We start from the raw sequence: 16,745 nt of genomic DNA on the forward strand, positions 1-16,745 counted from the left end.
ATGACAGTCCACGAAAATACAAATCTACAACTCTTCTTTTCACTTCAACTGGTTTTTCGACTCCTTGCTTCTCCATCGTGTTCTCCATCGTGTTGTTTAAACAACTTGGGCGAATGCCGGTTTGCAGACACGCAATCAACACGATGACTGACCAAAAGTGACTGAGGACAGGCGCGCCTCAACGTCTAGGGATACCTGACTTTGTAGCAAAAATAGAAAACATTGTGGGCAATATCTGCCAATCATTCCTCTGATTTGCAGCCGATGTTTATATTTCTAGTTACAACTTACGTAAATGTGAAAACAAAGTGTGTAACTTATTGTAGTAAGTTATCAACATTTAGCACTACTTCAGCGTCAAATCAGAGCCTCGTGGTGGTGTGAAACTATCTCCGGTCAGATCTACGAGGAAATCCGTGTTGAAGGCGTTCCAGGAGAATGTCATCCGTGAAGTCGTCACCTACACGGAGCATGCCAAGAGAAAGACCGTAACCGCCATTGATGTAGTCTACGCACTGAATCGCCAGGGTCGTACCACGGTAGTAACCGTGGTCGTACATACAGTTTTGGTGGATAAAAGTAGAATTTCAACCCAAACAAAACGGCCCTTTTCAAGGCTACCACATTCTCCAAAAAGAGAACTACCGTATTATAGTATGTGCGTGTGTGAAGGTGGTCTTTATCTGGCTTTGGCAATAAGGTAATGCCTGGCTCAAGATTGCAATACAGTGTGAAAGCCCACTTACTAATTTGCTGTACTTAAAAAAGCCCTTCAACATAAGACTCAAGGTAGCGATGGTCTACCCCTGAGTTATATTTACATTTTTGGGGGAATATATCATATTGGAGATGCACTGGTTGCTTCCCTCAAACACACAAAAACAGACAGTCATTACCTTATTGCCAAAGCCAGATAAAGACCAGCTTCATCTAGGCACCTGGAGACCAGTTTCTTTATTATATCAGCTTTTTTTTTTCGGGGAGAACAATTATGTATAATATATGACTTATTTCTGATGATAGCGATTATTGTGAGGACTATAATCACTCAGGAGCAATCATGTTTGTGGACTTCTCTAAAGCTTAATGATAGTTTGGAATGGAACTTTATAAATAAGGCATTGGCTTTGTATAATTTTGTAATTTTGGTGATTCATTTAAAGCACGGTGGTCATCGCGATGCACATGTGTGACATTTGTGTTGATAAACATTTATTTCCCACAATCCAATGCGCTCTTCAAATGGAAATCACAAATATGAGGTTTGACCTTGGCGCAACTTGCCCTGATTACCACTGGTGACTCCTTCGATACCTTCCAATTACCTAAAAATTATCTAATTAAAGCTTAGAAATGTCTCAGTTTGTACTCGTTGATCTGCGCAACAGTCAAAGTCGCCATCTTTGTTTATATGAGACCCATACATACATGATTTTCACATTTATTTATTAATTGATGAAATGCACTATATACTTTCATATGATAAAGTCAACATAACATAGAATGTCATGTAAGTTGGTTAAAATGTTGATTTTCTGAAGGGAAGCAAGGCACACCCTCAGTAGTGTTTTCCAAAATCAACAACACAGGTTTAATCTGTGTGCCTATAAGTTTCAAAGATAAACTTAAGACAAAGCAATGTTAGGATGTGTTATCAGTAGCTATCTGACACACAATGAGTGTTTCCAAACATTTGAGTGGTTTGTCTCCGCCCCTGTTTGTTTCAAAGATTAGTCATTTGCATATGAATGTGTCAGAACAGCCACTGAAAAAAATCATTGATTTTGGTGTCTTCATCTGCCAATTTTATCGAATTATAGCTATCCCATTCCTTCATTTTTTTGGTTTCGAAGAGCCTTACACATTTGGATGCCCCTACACATGTTAAAGCAGTGTTTGAAGGGAAAACAAATCGATTGTGCCAATAAACAAGCTTGAAAATCTTTGCTGTGACTTCATGAACGTTTTCTAGGAGTTTCTTTTTTTCAAAGTACAAGGTCTTTAACAAAAAATAACGTACACTAATATTTATTATTATAAATGTTTTACCTGAATATTACATGTCAAGAATTTATAACCAATAAATGAAATATGTAAATGAAATATATTGACTTAGATAATAATATTCAAATACATAATTTATAAACAATATCAAGTTATATTAAGCATTACAATAAAATACATTGAACTCATATTAGAGGAATCATGGTATCTCAACTCCTGGAATGTCAGAATTTTTTCTCAAAAATGTCAGTACATTTTCATGAATCTTTTGGGGTGCTAACTTGACATCATTCTTCATCATAATTTTTTGGAAATAAAAATGGCAAAATTAATTTATGTTAAGGTTTATTTGTGACAAGTTAATATAGAAAACAAGAAATATTCTTGTTTGTCAGAATTTGCAACTTGTTCACCGTGGACTGGTTGAAATCCTCACTTTATTATAGAATAGTTATTAAAGCAGTTCCATTTTCTTACTTTAGAATTTATTGTACCGTAAAATCTGTATTAGAAGCCGCATCCCTAATAGAAGTCGCACCCATTCTTTTTAAACAATTGGGAACCAAAAAATCATCATTTCTCATATGTGTAGATGCTCTAATAGAAGCTGCACCCCCTCTATTGGATTGTACCATTTTAATAGAAGCCGCGGTTTCTAATACAGATTTTACAGTAGCATTCCTACTTCTCTAAGTTTAACAATGACTGAATGAAGGCTTTTTCTCGTTGGGCATATGGTGTCAATAAATTGGCACTCAATTCACCTCCCACAATACAAGTTTTATTTTGTATAATAATTTAGTTTCGAGATGATAGACATAATTATAAATAATTGTTCCTACTAATAAGAAATCAAAATAACAGTTCCATAAATCTTTTGACATTACACTGACATTGCACTGACATTACAAAACAAAATCAAAGAAAGCTTAGAAAGAACTCCCATGTGCTGAGAGTATTGGAGACACATTAAATATAATTTGAAATTACTTAGCTGAAAACTAATTATGCAAATCAGAAAATTAACATGAACAGATTTGATTGTAAAACTAATGAGGTCTGCGCAATGTAACAAAAACTCTATGTACCAAGTTTAATTGAAATGTGATTAGAACCAAAAAAATTATGAATTATTATGCTAATTGGGGAAATAATATGAACAGAGTTTTACCCCAAACTAATTAGGTTTGTACATTGTCCTAGAGCATCTTTGTACTAAGTTTCATTAAAATGGAAATTAGTACTTTAGATATCAGTGTGAAAGCTTAAAATTGGTTAATTATGCAAATTGGGTAATTAATATGTACAGATTTTAACCCACAAATATCCAGGTCTGTCTATTGTCCTACAGCATCCATGTATAAACATTCATTGATATATGATGATTACCGGTAGTACCTGAGATATCAGTGTGAAAGTTGGAAATTGGTTAATTATGCAAATTAGGTGATTAATATGCACAGATATTTACCAAAAACTAATTGGGTCTCTGCATAATTTTAGTTTCATTGAAATGTGATGATTAGTACTTGAGATATCAGTGGAAAAACCGAAAATTGATTAATCATTATGCAAATTAGGTAATTAGTATCCACGGATTATTACCAAAAACTAATCAAAACCTAGCATTAGTTCAGAAAATCTATGTACCAAGTTTCATCAAAATCCAATGAGTGGTTGTTTAGATATCAGTGGAACATTCATGGAACCACTAAAAAATAGCTAATTATCATGCAAATTAGGTAATTAATATGCACGGATTTTTACCAAAAACTAATCAAATCTGCGCATATGTTCAGAGCATCTATGTACCAAGTTTCAGCAAAATCCAATGAGTGGTTCTTTAGATATCAGTGGAACAGTCATAGAACAGCTAAAAATTAGCTAATTATCATGCAAATTAGGTAATTAACGAGCATGGATTTTAACCAAAACCTAATCAAAACCTAGCATTAGTTCAGAGCATCTATGTACCAAGTTTCATCAAAATCCAATGAGTGGTTCTTTAGATATCAGTGGAACAGTCATAGAACAGCTAAAAATTAGCTAATTATCATGCAAATTAGGTAATTAACGAGCATGGATTTTTACCAAAACCTAAGCAAATCTGCGCATTGGCCCAGAGCATCTATGCACCAAGTTTCATAAAAAACCGATGTATGGTTCTTGAGATAGCAGTGGAACAGTCGGACACACATACACACACACACACACACACATACAGACACACTAACTGCAAAGACTCCCATTTTGTGCTTTGCACATGGGAGTCAATTACACCACATTTAATAAGAGCAATCTATATCTTGACACATCATTTGCTGATAGCCTCCATGGATGCCAAAAACAGTGTCAGTCTTGAAAAACATCTATTTAAAATTTCAACCGAAGGAAATTTATGTAAAGAAAAAAATTATACAATAATGTTTTATTCAATTACATGTTCATTCATTTATAATGAGATAAAATTGAAATGTAATTACTTAGTATTGATATTTGTAATAAAGACTACATCAACCTTCGGAGCCTTTGACAAGTGATGAAAACATACTGCTTTCTTTCCTGAGTAGATTCTGTGGTGTGTCGTATTCAGCAACTTTACCATCACTAAGTACCAGGATTGAGTCAGAGTTGAGGATGGTGGAGACACGATGCTATAGAAATGAAAGATGACAATAATTCACTACCTGTACCATAATAGTTCTATTACGAGTACATGTGCTTAATATAAAATCTATAGTACAAGCATTATGTTACATATTCCTGATGGTTGGCAATCAGACACTGTCACTATGGCTACATTAAATACTCTCATTGAAAAGCCACATTTAAAGATTGGCAATAACAAATTACATATTTTGCTTTTATGCATCTCTAATGGAAATATGGTCAGAAAAATTCACGAGAATTATGATATAAATACCCATACTTACAGCTATTGTGAGAACTGTTTTATCCCCAAATGCTGTGGAAACAACTTCTTGTAAGATGGCATCCTTGAAAGGAAAAGCATTTATCTTCATTAGTACACACAAAAAATGAAGTACCTTTTTTTTTTTTTTGCCAGACTTTGATTATAATGGCATAGGAAAATACATATAATTGTAGAATTGTATTGAGTGTCACATGTATTTTGACTATTTCTGATTGAAGTGCGTTTTAAAATGGGAATCTAAGAAAACATCACAAATTTCATTTTGAAATCAAATTTGTTACTTACTGTTTGCATATCAATAGATGCCGTAGCTTCGTCCATAACTAGAATCCTAGCTTTTCGTAAAAATGCTCTCGCTAAACAAAATAGTTGTCTTTGACCAACACTGAAATTCTCACCTCCTTCAGTAACTTGGGATTCTATAAAAAAAAAGACACTAATGAAACTTTTTAAACTAATCACATTTGAACAATGCCCCAGCTGCAGATGGAACCAATCATCAGATAGGAACAAGAGTTATAAGCCTATACTGTGGGATTGGAAACAGCCAGTTATAAGCCTATACTGGGGACTGGAAACAGCCAGTTATAAGCCTATACTGGGTACTGGGAACAGTCAGTTATAAGCCTATACTGGGGACTGGAAACAGCCACTTATAAGCCTATACTGGGGACTGGAAACAGCCACTTATAAGCCTATACTGGGGACTGGAAACTACCAGTTATAAGCCTATACTGGGAACTGGGAACAGCCAGTTATAAGCCTATACTGGGGACTGGGAACAGCCACTTATAAGCCTATACTGGGTACTGGGAACAGTCAGTTATAAGCCTATACTGGGGACTGGAAACAGCCACTTATAAGCCTATACTGGGTACTGGGAACAGTCAGTTATGAGCATATACTGGGGACTGGAAACAGCCACTTATAAGCCTATACTGGGGACTGGAAACTACCAGTTATAAGCCTATACTGGGGACTGGGAACAGTCAGTTATAAGCCTATACTAGGGACTGGGAACAGCCAGTTATAAGCCTATACTGGGGACTGGGAACAGCCACTTATAAGCCTATACTGGGGACTGGGAACAGCCAGTTATAAGCCTATACTGGGGACTGGGAACAGCCAGTTATAAGCCTATACTGGGGACTGGGAACAGCCACTTATAAGCCTATACTGGGGACTGGGAACAGCCAGTTATAAGCCTATACTGGGGACTGGAAACAGCCACTTATAAGCCTATACTGGGGACTGGGAACAGCCAGTTATAAGCCTATACTGGGGACTGGGAACAGTCAGTTATAAGCCTATACTGGGGACTGGAAACAGCCACTTATAAGCCTATACTGGGGACTGGGAACAGCCAGTTATAAGCCTATACTGGGGACTGGAATCAGCCACTTATAAGCCTATACTGGGGACTGGGAACAGCCAGTTATAAGCCTATACTGGGGACTGGGAACCACCAGTTATAAGCCTATACTGGGGACTGGGAACAGCCAGTTATAAGCCTATACTGGGGACTGGGAACAGCCACTTATAAGCCTATACTGGGGACTGGGAACAGCCAGTTATAAGCCTATACTGGGGACTGGGAACAGCCACTTATAAGCCTATACTGGGGACTGGGAACAGCCAGTTATAAGCCTATACTGGGGACTGGAAACAGCCACTTATAAGCCTATACTGGGGACTGGGAACAGCCAGTTATAAGCCTATACTGGGGACTGGGAACAGTCAGTTATAAGCCTATACTGGGGACTGGAAACAGCCACTTATAAGCCTATACTGGGGACTGGGAACAGCCAGTTATAAGCCTATACTGGGGACTGGAATCAGCCACTTATAAGCCTATACTGGGGACTGGGAACAGCCAGTTATAAGCCTATACTGGGGACTGGGAACCACCAGATATAAGCCTATACTGGGGACTGGAAACCACCAGTTATAAGCCTATACTGGGGACTGGGAACAGCCAGTTATAAGCCTATACTGGGGACTGGGAACAGCCAGTTATAAGCCTATACTGGGGACTGGGAACAGTCAGTTATAAGCATATACTGGGGACTGGAAACCACCAGTTATAAGCCTATACTGGGGACTGGAAACCACCAGTTATAAGCCTATACTGGGGACTGGAAACAGCCACTTATAAGCCTATACTGGGGACTGGGAACAGCCAGTTATAAGCCTATACTGGGGACTGGGAACAGCCAGTTATAAGCCTATACTGGGGACTGGGAACAGTCAGTTATAAGCATATACTGGGGACTGGAAACCACCAGTTATAAGCCTATACTGGGGACTGGAAACCACCAGTTATAAGCCTATACTGGGGACTGGAAACAGCCACTTATAAGCCTATACTGGGGACTGGGAACAGCCAGTTATAAGCCTATACTGGGGACTGGAAACCACCAGTTATGAGCATATACTGGGGACTGGAAACAGTCAGTTATAAGCCTATACTGGGGACTGGGAACAGCCAGTTATAAGCCTATACTGGGGACTGGGAACAGTCAGTTATAAGCAACAGCCAGTTATAAGCCTATACTGGGGACTGGAAACCACCAGTTATGAGCATATACTGGGGACTGGAAACAGTCAGTTATAAGCCTATACTGGGGACTGGGAACAGCCAGTTATAAGCCTATACTGGGGACTGGGAACAGTCAGTTATAAGCATATACTAGGGACTGGAAACAGTCAGTTATAAGCCTATACTGGGGACTGGGAACCACCAGTTATAAGCCTATACTGGGGACTGGGAACAGTCAGTTATAAGCATATACTAGGGGCTGGAAACAGTCAGTTATAAGCCTATACTGGGGACTGGGAACCACCAGTTATAAGCCTATACTGGGGACTGGAAACTACCAGTTATAAGCCTATACTGGGGACTGGGAACAGCCACTTATAAGCCTATACTGGGGACTGGGAACAGTCAGTTATAAGCCTATACTGGGGACTGGAAACCACCAGTTATAAGCCTATACTGGGGAATGGAAACAGCCAGTTATAAGCCTATACTGGGAACTGGGAACAGCCAGTTATAAGCATATACTGGGGACTGGGAACAGTCAGTTATAAGCATATACTGGGGACTGGAAACAGTCAGTTATAAGCATATACTGGGGACTGGAAACAGTCAGTTATAAGCATATACTGGGGACTGGAAACAGTCAGTTATAAGCATATACTGGGGACTGGAAACCACCAGTTATAAGCATATACTGGGGACTGGAAACAGCCACTTATAAGCCTATACTGGGGACTGGGAACAGTCAGTTATAAGCATATACTGGGGACTGGAAACAGTCAGTTATAAGCCAATACTGGGGACTGGAAACAGTCAGTTATAAGCATATACTGGGGACTGGAAACAGTCAGTTATAAGCATATACTGGGGACTGGAAACCACCAGTTATAAGCATATACTGGGGACTGGAAACAGTCAGTTATAAGCCTATACTGGGGACTGGAAACAGTCAGTTATAAGCATATACTGGGGACTGGAAACCACCAGTTATAAGCATATACTGGGGACTGGAAACAGTCAGTTATAAGCATATACTGGGGACTGGAAACCACCAGTTATAAGCCTATACTGGGGACTGGGAACAGTCAGTTATAAGCATATACTGGGGACTGGAAACCACCAGTTATAAGCCTATACTGGGGAATGGAAACAGCCAGTTATAAGCCTATACTGGGAACTGGGAACAGCCAGTTATAAGCATATACTGGGGACTGGGAACAGTCAGTTATAAGCATATACTGGGGACTGAGAACCACCAGTTATAAGCCTATACTGGGGACTGGGAACAGTCAGTTATAAGCCTATACTGGGGACTGGGAACAGTCAGTTATAAGCATATACTGGGGACTGAGAACCACCAGTTATAAGCCTATACTGGGGACTGGGAACAGTCAGTTATAAGCCTATACTGGGGACTGGGAACAGTCAGTTAAAAGCCTATACTAGGGACTGAAAACTACCAGTTATAAGCCTATACTGGGGACTGGAAACAGTCAGTTATAAGCTTATACTAGGGACTGGAAACTACCAGTTATAAGCCTATACTGGGGACTGGGAACAGTCAGTTATAAGCCTATACTAGGGACTGGAAACTACCAGTTATAAGCCTATACTGGGGACTGGGAACAGTGAGTTATAAGCCTATACTGGAGACTGGGAACAGTCAGTTATAAGCCTATACTGGGGACTGGGAACAGTCAGTTATAAGCCTATACTGGGGACTGGAAACTACCAGTTATAAGCCTATACTGGGGACTGGGAACAGTCAGTTATAAGCCTATACTGGGGACTGGAAACTACTAGTTATAAGCCTATACTGGGGACTGGGAACAGTGAGTTATAAGCCTATACTGGAGACTGGGAACAGTCAGTTATAAGCCTATACTGGGGACTGGGAACAGTCAGTTATAAGCCTATACTGGGGACTGGAAACTACCAGTTATAAGCCTATACTGGGGACTGGGAACAGTCAGTTATAAGCCTATACTGGGGACTGGAAACTACTAGTTATAAGCCTATACTGGGGACTGGAAACAGTCACTTATAAGCCTATACTGGGGACTGGGAACAGTCAGTTATAAGCCTATACTGGGGACTGGAAACAGTCACTTATAAGCCTATACTGGGGACTGGGAACAGTCAGTTATAAGCCTATACTGGGGACTGGGAACAGTCAGTTATAAGCCTATACTGGGGACTGGGAACAGTCAGTTATAAGCCTATACTGGGGACTGGGAACAGTCAGTTATAAGCCTATACTGGGGACTGAAAACTACAGTTATAAGCCTATACTGGGGACTGGGAACAGTCAGTTATAAGCCTATACTGGGGACTGGGAACAGTCAGTTATAAGCCTATACTGGGGACTGGGAACCACCAGTTATAAGCCTATACTGGGGACTGGAAACTACCAGTTATAAGCCTATACTGGGGACTGGGAACAGTCAGTTATAAGCCTATACTGGGGACTGGGAACAGCCACTTATAAGCCTATACTGGGGACTGGGAACTACCAGTTATAAGCCTATACTGGGGACTGGAAACCACCAGTTATAAGCCTATACTGGGGACTGGGAACAGTCAGTTATAAGCCTATACTGGGAACTGGGAACAGTCAGTTAAAAGCCTATACTAGGGACTGAAAACTACCAGTTATAAGCCTATACTGGGGACTGGAAACAGTCAGTTATAAGCTTATACTAGGGACTGGAAACTACCAGTTATAAGCCTATACTGGGGACTGGGAACAGTCAGTTATAAGCCTATACTAGGGACTGGAAACTACCAGTTATAAGCCTATACTGGGGACTGGAAACCACCAGTTATAAGCATATACTGGGGACTGGAAACTACCAGTTATAAGCCTATACTGGGGACTGGGAACAGTCAGTTATAAGCCTATACTGGGGACTGGAAACAGTCAGTTAAAAGCCTATACTGGGGACTGGAAACTACCAGTTATAAGCCTATACTGGGGACTGGGAACAGTCAGTTATAAGCCTATACTGGGGACTGGAAACAGTCAGTTAAAAGCCTATACTAGGGACTGAAAACTACCAGTTATAAGCCTATACTGGGGACTGGAAACAGTCAGTTATAAGCTTATAATAGGGACTGGAAACTACCAGTTATAAGCCTATACTGGGGACTGGGAACAGTCAGTTATAAGCCTATACTAGGGACTGGAAACTACCAGTTATAAGCCTATACTGGGGACTGGAAACAGTCAGTTATAAGCTTATACTAGGGACTGGAAACTACCAGTTATAAGCCTATACTGGGGACTGGGAACAGTCAGTTATAAGCCTATACTGGGGACTGGGAACAGTCAGTTATAAGCCTATACTGGGGACTGGGAACAGTCAGTTATAAGCCTATACTGGGGACTGGAAACTACCAGTTATAAGCCTATACTGGGGACTGGGAACAGTCAGTTATAAGCAACAGCCAGTTATAAGCCTATACTGGGGACTGGGAACAGTCAGTTATAAGCCTATACTGGGGACTGGGAACAGTCAGTTATAAGCCTATACTGGGGACTGGGAACAGTCAGTTATAAGCCTATACTGGGGACTGGAAACTACCAGTTATAAGCCTATACTGGGGACTGGGAACAGTCAGTTATAAGCCTATACTGGGGACTGGGAACAGTCAGTTATAAGCCTATACTGGGGACTGGGAACAGCCAGTTATAAGCCTATACTGGGGACTGGAAACCACCAGTTATAAGCCTATACTGGGAACTGGAAACCACCAGTTATAAGCCTATACTGGGGACTGGGAACAGCCAGTTATAAGCCTATACTGGGAACTGGAAACCACCAGTTATAAACCTATACTGGAAACTGGAAACCACCAGTTATAAGCCTATACTGGGGACTGGGAACAGCCAGTTATAAGCCTATACTGGGGACTGGGAACAGTCAGTTATAAGCCTATACTGGGGACTGGAAACTACCAGTTATAAGCCTATACTGGGGACTGGAAACAGTCACTTATAAGCCTATACTGGGGACTAGGAACAGTCAGTTATAAGCCTATACTGGGGACTGGGAACAGTCAGTTATAAGCCTATACTGGGGACTGGGAACAGTCAGTTATAAGCCTATACTGGGGACTGGGAACAGTCAGTTATAAGCCTATACTGGGGACTGGGAACAGTCAGTTATAAGCCTATACTGGGGACTGGGAACAGTCAGTTATAAGCCTATACTGGGGACTGGGAACAGTCAGTTATAAGCCTATACTGGGGACTGGAAACTACCAGTTATAAGCCTATACTGGGGACTGGGAACAGTCAGTTATAAGCCTATACTGGGGACTGGGAACAGTCAGTTATAAGCCTATACTGGGGACTGGAAACTACCAGTTATAAGCCTATACTGGGGACTGGGAACAGTCAGTTATAAGCCTATACTGGGGACTGGGAACAGTCAGTTATAAGCCTATACTGGGGACTGGAAACTACCAGTTATAAGCCTATACTGGGGACTGGGAACAGTCAGTTATAAGCCTATACTGGGGACTGGGAACAGTCGGTTATAAGCCTATACTGGGGACTGGGAACAGCCAGTTATAAGCCTATACTGGGGACTGGAAACCACCAGTTATAAGCCTATACTGGGAACTGGAAACCACCAGTTATAAGCCTATACTGGGGACTGGGAACAGCCAGTTATAAGCCTATACTGGGAACTAGAAACCACCAGTTATAAACCTATACTGGAAACTGGAAACCACCAGTTATAAGCCTATACTGGGGACTGGGAACAGCCAGTTATAAGCCTATACTGGGAACTGGAAACCACCAGTTATAAGCCTATACTGGGGACTGGGAACAGCCAGTTATAAGCCTATACTGGGAACTGGAAACCACCAGTTATAAGCCTACACTGGGAACTGGAAACCACCAGTTATAAGCCTATACTGGGGACTGGGAACAGTCAGTTATAAGCCTATACTGGGGACTGGGAACAGTCAGTTATAAGCCTATACTGGGGGCAGGAAACTACCAGTTATAAGCCTATACTGGGGACTCGGAACAGTCAGTTATAAGCCTATACTGGGGTCTGGGAACAGCCAGTTATAAGCCTATACTAGGGACTGGAAACTACCAGTTATAAGCCTATACTGGGGACTGGAAACTACCAGTTATAAGCCTATACTGGGGACTGGGAACAGTCAGTTATAAGCCTATACTGGGGACTGGGAACAGTCAGTTATAAGCCTATACTAGGGACTGGAAACTACCAGTTATAAGCCTATACTGGGGACTGGAAACAGTCAGTTATAAGCTTATACTAGGGACTGGAAACTACCAGTTATAAGCCTATACTGGGGACTGGGAACAGTCAGTTATAAGCCTATACTGGGGACTGGGAACAGTCAGTTATAAGCCTATACTGGGGACTGGGAACAGTCAGTTATAAGCCTATACTGGGGACTGGAAACTACCAGTTATAAGCCTATACTGGGGACTGGGAACAGTCAGTTATAAGCAACAGCCAGTTATAAGCCTATACTGGGGACTGGAAACAGTCAGTTATAAGCCTATACTGGGGACTGGGAACAGTCAGTTATAAGCCTATACTGGGGACTGGGAACAGCCAGTTATAAGCCTATACTGGGAACTGGAAACCACCAGTTATAAACCTATACTGGAAACTGGAAACCACCAGTTATAAGCCTATACTGGGGACTGGGAACAGCCAGTTATAAGCCTATACTGGGAACTGGAAACCACCAGTTATAAGCCTATACTGGGGACTGGGAACAGCCAGTTATAAGCCTATACTGGGAACTGGAAACCACCAGTTATAAGCCTATACTGGGAACTGGAAACCACCAGTTATAAGCCTATACTGGGGACTGGGAACAGTCAGTTATAAGCCTATACTGGGGACTGGGAACAGTCAGTTATAAGCCTATACTGGGGACTGGGAACAGTCAGTTATAAGCCTATACTGGGGGCAGGAAACTACCAGTTATAAGCCTATACTGGGGACTGGGAACAGTCAGTTATAAGCCTATACTGGGGACTGGAAACAGCCAGTTATAAGCCTATACTGGGGACTGGAAACTACCAGTTATAAGCCTATACTGGGGACTGGGAACAGTCAGTTATAAGCCTATACTGGGGACTGGGAACAGTCAGTTATAAGCCTATACTGGGGACAGGGAACAGTCAGTTATAAGCCTATACTGGGGACTGGGAACAGCCAGTTATAAGCCTATACTGGGGACTGGGAACAGCCAGTTATAAGCCTATACTAGGGACTGGAAACTACCAGTTATAAGCCTATACTGGGGACTGGAAACTACCAGTTATAAGCCTATACTGGGGACTGGGAACAGTCAGTTATAAGCCTATACTGGGGACTGGGAACAGCCAGTTATAAGCCTATACTGGGGACTGGAAACTACCAGTTATAAGCCTATACTGGGGACTGGGAACAGCCAGTTATAAGCCTATACTGGGAACTGGAAACCACCAGTTATAAGCCTATACTGGGGACTGGGAACAGCCAGTTATAAGCCTATACTGGGAACTGGAAACCACCAGTTATAAGCCTATACTGGGAACTGGAAACCACCAGTTATAAGCCTATACTGGGGACTGGGAACAGTCAGTTATAAGCCTATACTGGGGACTGGGAACAGTCAGTTATAAGCCTATACTGGGGACTGGGAACAGTCAGTTATAAGCCTATACTGGGGGCAGGAAACTACCAGTTATAAGCCTATACTGGGGACTGGGAACAGTCAGTTATAAGCCTATACTGGGGACTGGAAACAGCCAGTTATAAGCCTATACTGGGGACTGGAAACTACCAGTTATAAGCCTATACTGGGGACTGGGAACAGTCAGTTATAAGCCTATACTGGGGACTGGGAACAGTCAGTTATAAGCCTATACTGGGGACTGGGAACAGTCAGTTATAAGCCTATACTGGGGACTGGGAACAGCCAGTTATAAGCCTATACTGGGGACTGGGAACAGCCAGTTATAAGCCTATACTAGGGACTGGAAACTACCAGTTATAAGCCTATACTGGGGACTGGAAACTACCAGTTATAAGCCTATACTGGGGACTGGGAACAGTCAGTTATAAGCCTATACTGGGGACTGGGAACAGCCAGTTATAAGCCTATACTGGGGACTGGAAACTACCAGTTATAAGCCTATACTGGGGACTGGGAACAGCCAGTTATAAGCCTATACTGGGGACTGGAAACAGTCAGTTATAAGCCTATACTGGGGACTGGAAACAGTCAGTTATAAGCCTATACTGGGGACTGGAAACTACCAGTTATAAGCCTATACTGGGGACTGGGAACAGCCAGTTATAAGCCTATACTGGGGACTGGAAACAGTCAGTTATAAGCCTATACTGGGGACTGAGAACAGCCAGTTATAAGCCTATACTGGGGACTGGAAACTACCAGTTATAAGCCTATACTGGGGACTGGGAACAGCCAGTTATAAGCCTATACTGGGGACTGGAAACAGTCAGTTATAAGCCTATACTGGGGACTGGAAACAGTCAGTTATAAGCCTATACTGGGGACTGGAAACTACCAGTTATAAGCCTATACTGGGGACTGGGAACAGCCAGTTATAAGCCTATACTGGGGACTGGAAACAGTCAGTTATAAGCCTATACTGGGGACTGAGAACTACCAGTTATAAGCCTATACTGGGGACTGGAAACTACCAGTTATAAGCCTATACTGGGGACTGGGAACAGTCAGTTATAAGCCTATACTGGGGACTGGAAACTACCAGTTATAAGCCTATACTGGGGACTGGGAACAGTCAGTTATAAGCCTATACTGGGGACTGGAAACTACCAGTTATAAGCCTATACTGGGAACTGGAAACCACCAGTTATAAGCCTATACTGGGGACTGGGAACAGCCAGTTATAAGCCTATACTGGGGACTGGAAACAGTCAGTTATAAGCCTATACTGGGGACTGAGAACTACCAGTTATAAGCCTATACTGGGGACTGGAAACTACCAGTTATAAGCCTATACTGGGGACTGGGAACAGTCAGTTATAAGCCTATACTGGGGACTGGAAACTACCAGTTATAAGCCTATACTGGGGACTGGGAACAGCCAGTTATAAGCCTATACTGGGGACTGGGAACAGTCAGTTATAAGCCTATACTAGGGACTGGAAACTACCAGTTATAAGCCTATACTGGGGACTGGGAACAGCCAGTTATAAGCATATATTGGCGACTGGAAACCACCAGGACTAAGCCAGCGCTACAAAAAAAGTGGGGTGGTCAAGGGGAACCCGGAGTCCATGGTAGGTATGAACTATGTGAATAGGCGGGTTCTGAGAACCCTCTGCCTAAATTCACTACGTTCAATTACCCACCATAGACTCCAGTCAGTCAAAATGCTGCCGATAGGTGGCAAGTTTCTGAGCGAACCGAAAACGATAACAAGCAGCCTCTCGGCTGAGATAGCTCCGCTGTTAGCAATGCACATTTCAATTAAAGAACAGAAGATATCATTAGAAAATGAACAATATGAAGACTTGCTGTTTTTAACAAGAAGTAGAAAATGTCACTTTTCACCAAAAATGACAAAAATATTCACCAAAATTAGAGAATTACAGATATCAATACAAAATGAACAAATTTGAGAGAGGACCACATGTAGTACCTATATATGTAATATCAAAGAAATTGGACTTGCGTTTTTTAACAAGAAGTCGAAAATATCACTTTTTACTAAAAATGACAAAAATATTCACCAAAATTAGAGAATTAAAGATATCATTACAAAATGAACAAATCTGAGAGAGGTCCACATGTAGTACCTATATATGTGATATCAAAGCAATTGGACTTGCGGTTTTTAACAAGAAGTTGAAAAAACAAGCCATGCATGGCACAGTCCCCGTTAGTTATCAAATTTAAGATATATAGTAAGTTTTGTTTATAGTAATATAGCTGGAATATAAACATGTCAGGAATATGATGATTGTTTAACATTTAACTGATTTACATTTGTATCTGATCTTCAAATGAGTATTGAGAGATATTGATCTGGAACAGCATTAATTAAAACAAAATCAGCCATTATGAATATATGTATAATGAATATATGAAATTTGAACATAGTCAGTCAAAGCATGTCAGAGATATGGCTCTAGAAGCCTATTCATTAAAACAAAATGGCCACTAGTCAGACATTCAGAATCCGATCTAAAAAATTAAACAAGTTTTTTAGCTAAAAATAGCCACCAT

The 16,745-nt window shown here is 41.3% G+C and overlaps 1 protein-coding gene across 1 annotated transcript in view; it reads right to left on the minus strand.

Annotated features, from left to right (window-relative positions):
* Window positions 1–1,425: 1,425 nt before the first annotated feature.
* The window catches only part of LOC100378300 (ATP-binding cassette sub-family C member 9-like), a 54,592-nt gene continuing 39,272 nt past the window's right edge, over window positions 1,426–16,745 (minus strand). The window contains exons 28-30 of the mRNA XM_085496741.1: window positions 5,225–5,358; window positions 4,938–5,000; window positions 1,426–4,658 (exon numbers count right to left, since the gene is read on the minus strand). Coding sequence (XP_085352867.1) covers window positions 4,518–4,658; window positions 4,938–5,000; window positions 5,225–5,358 — 338 coding nt within the window. The 3' untranslated portion in view covers window positions 1,426–4,517. The remainder of the gene's footprint in view (window positions 4,659–4,937; window positions 5,001–5,224; window positions 5,359–16,745) is intronic.

This window comes from Saccoglossus kowalevskii, chromosome 3 (assembly GCF_978046115.1).
Source record: "Saccoglossus kowalevskii chromosome 3, keSacKowa6.1, whole genome shotgun sequence".
NCBI lineage: Eukaryota > Metazoa > Hemichordata > Enteropneusta > Harrimaniidae > Saccoglossus > Saccoglossus kowalevskii.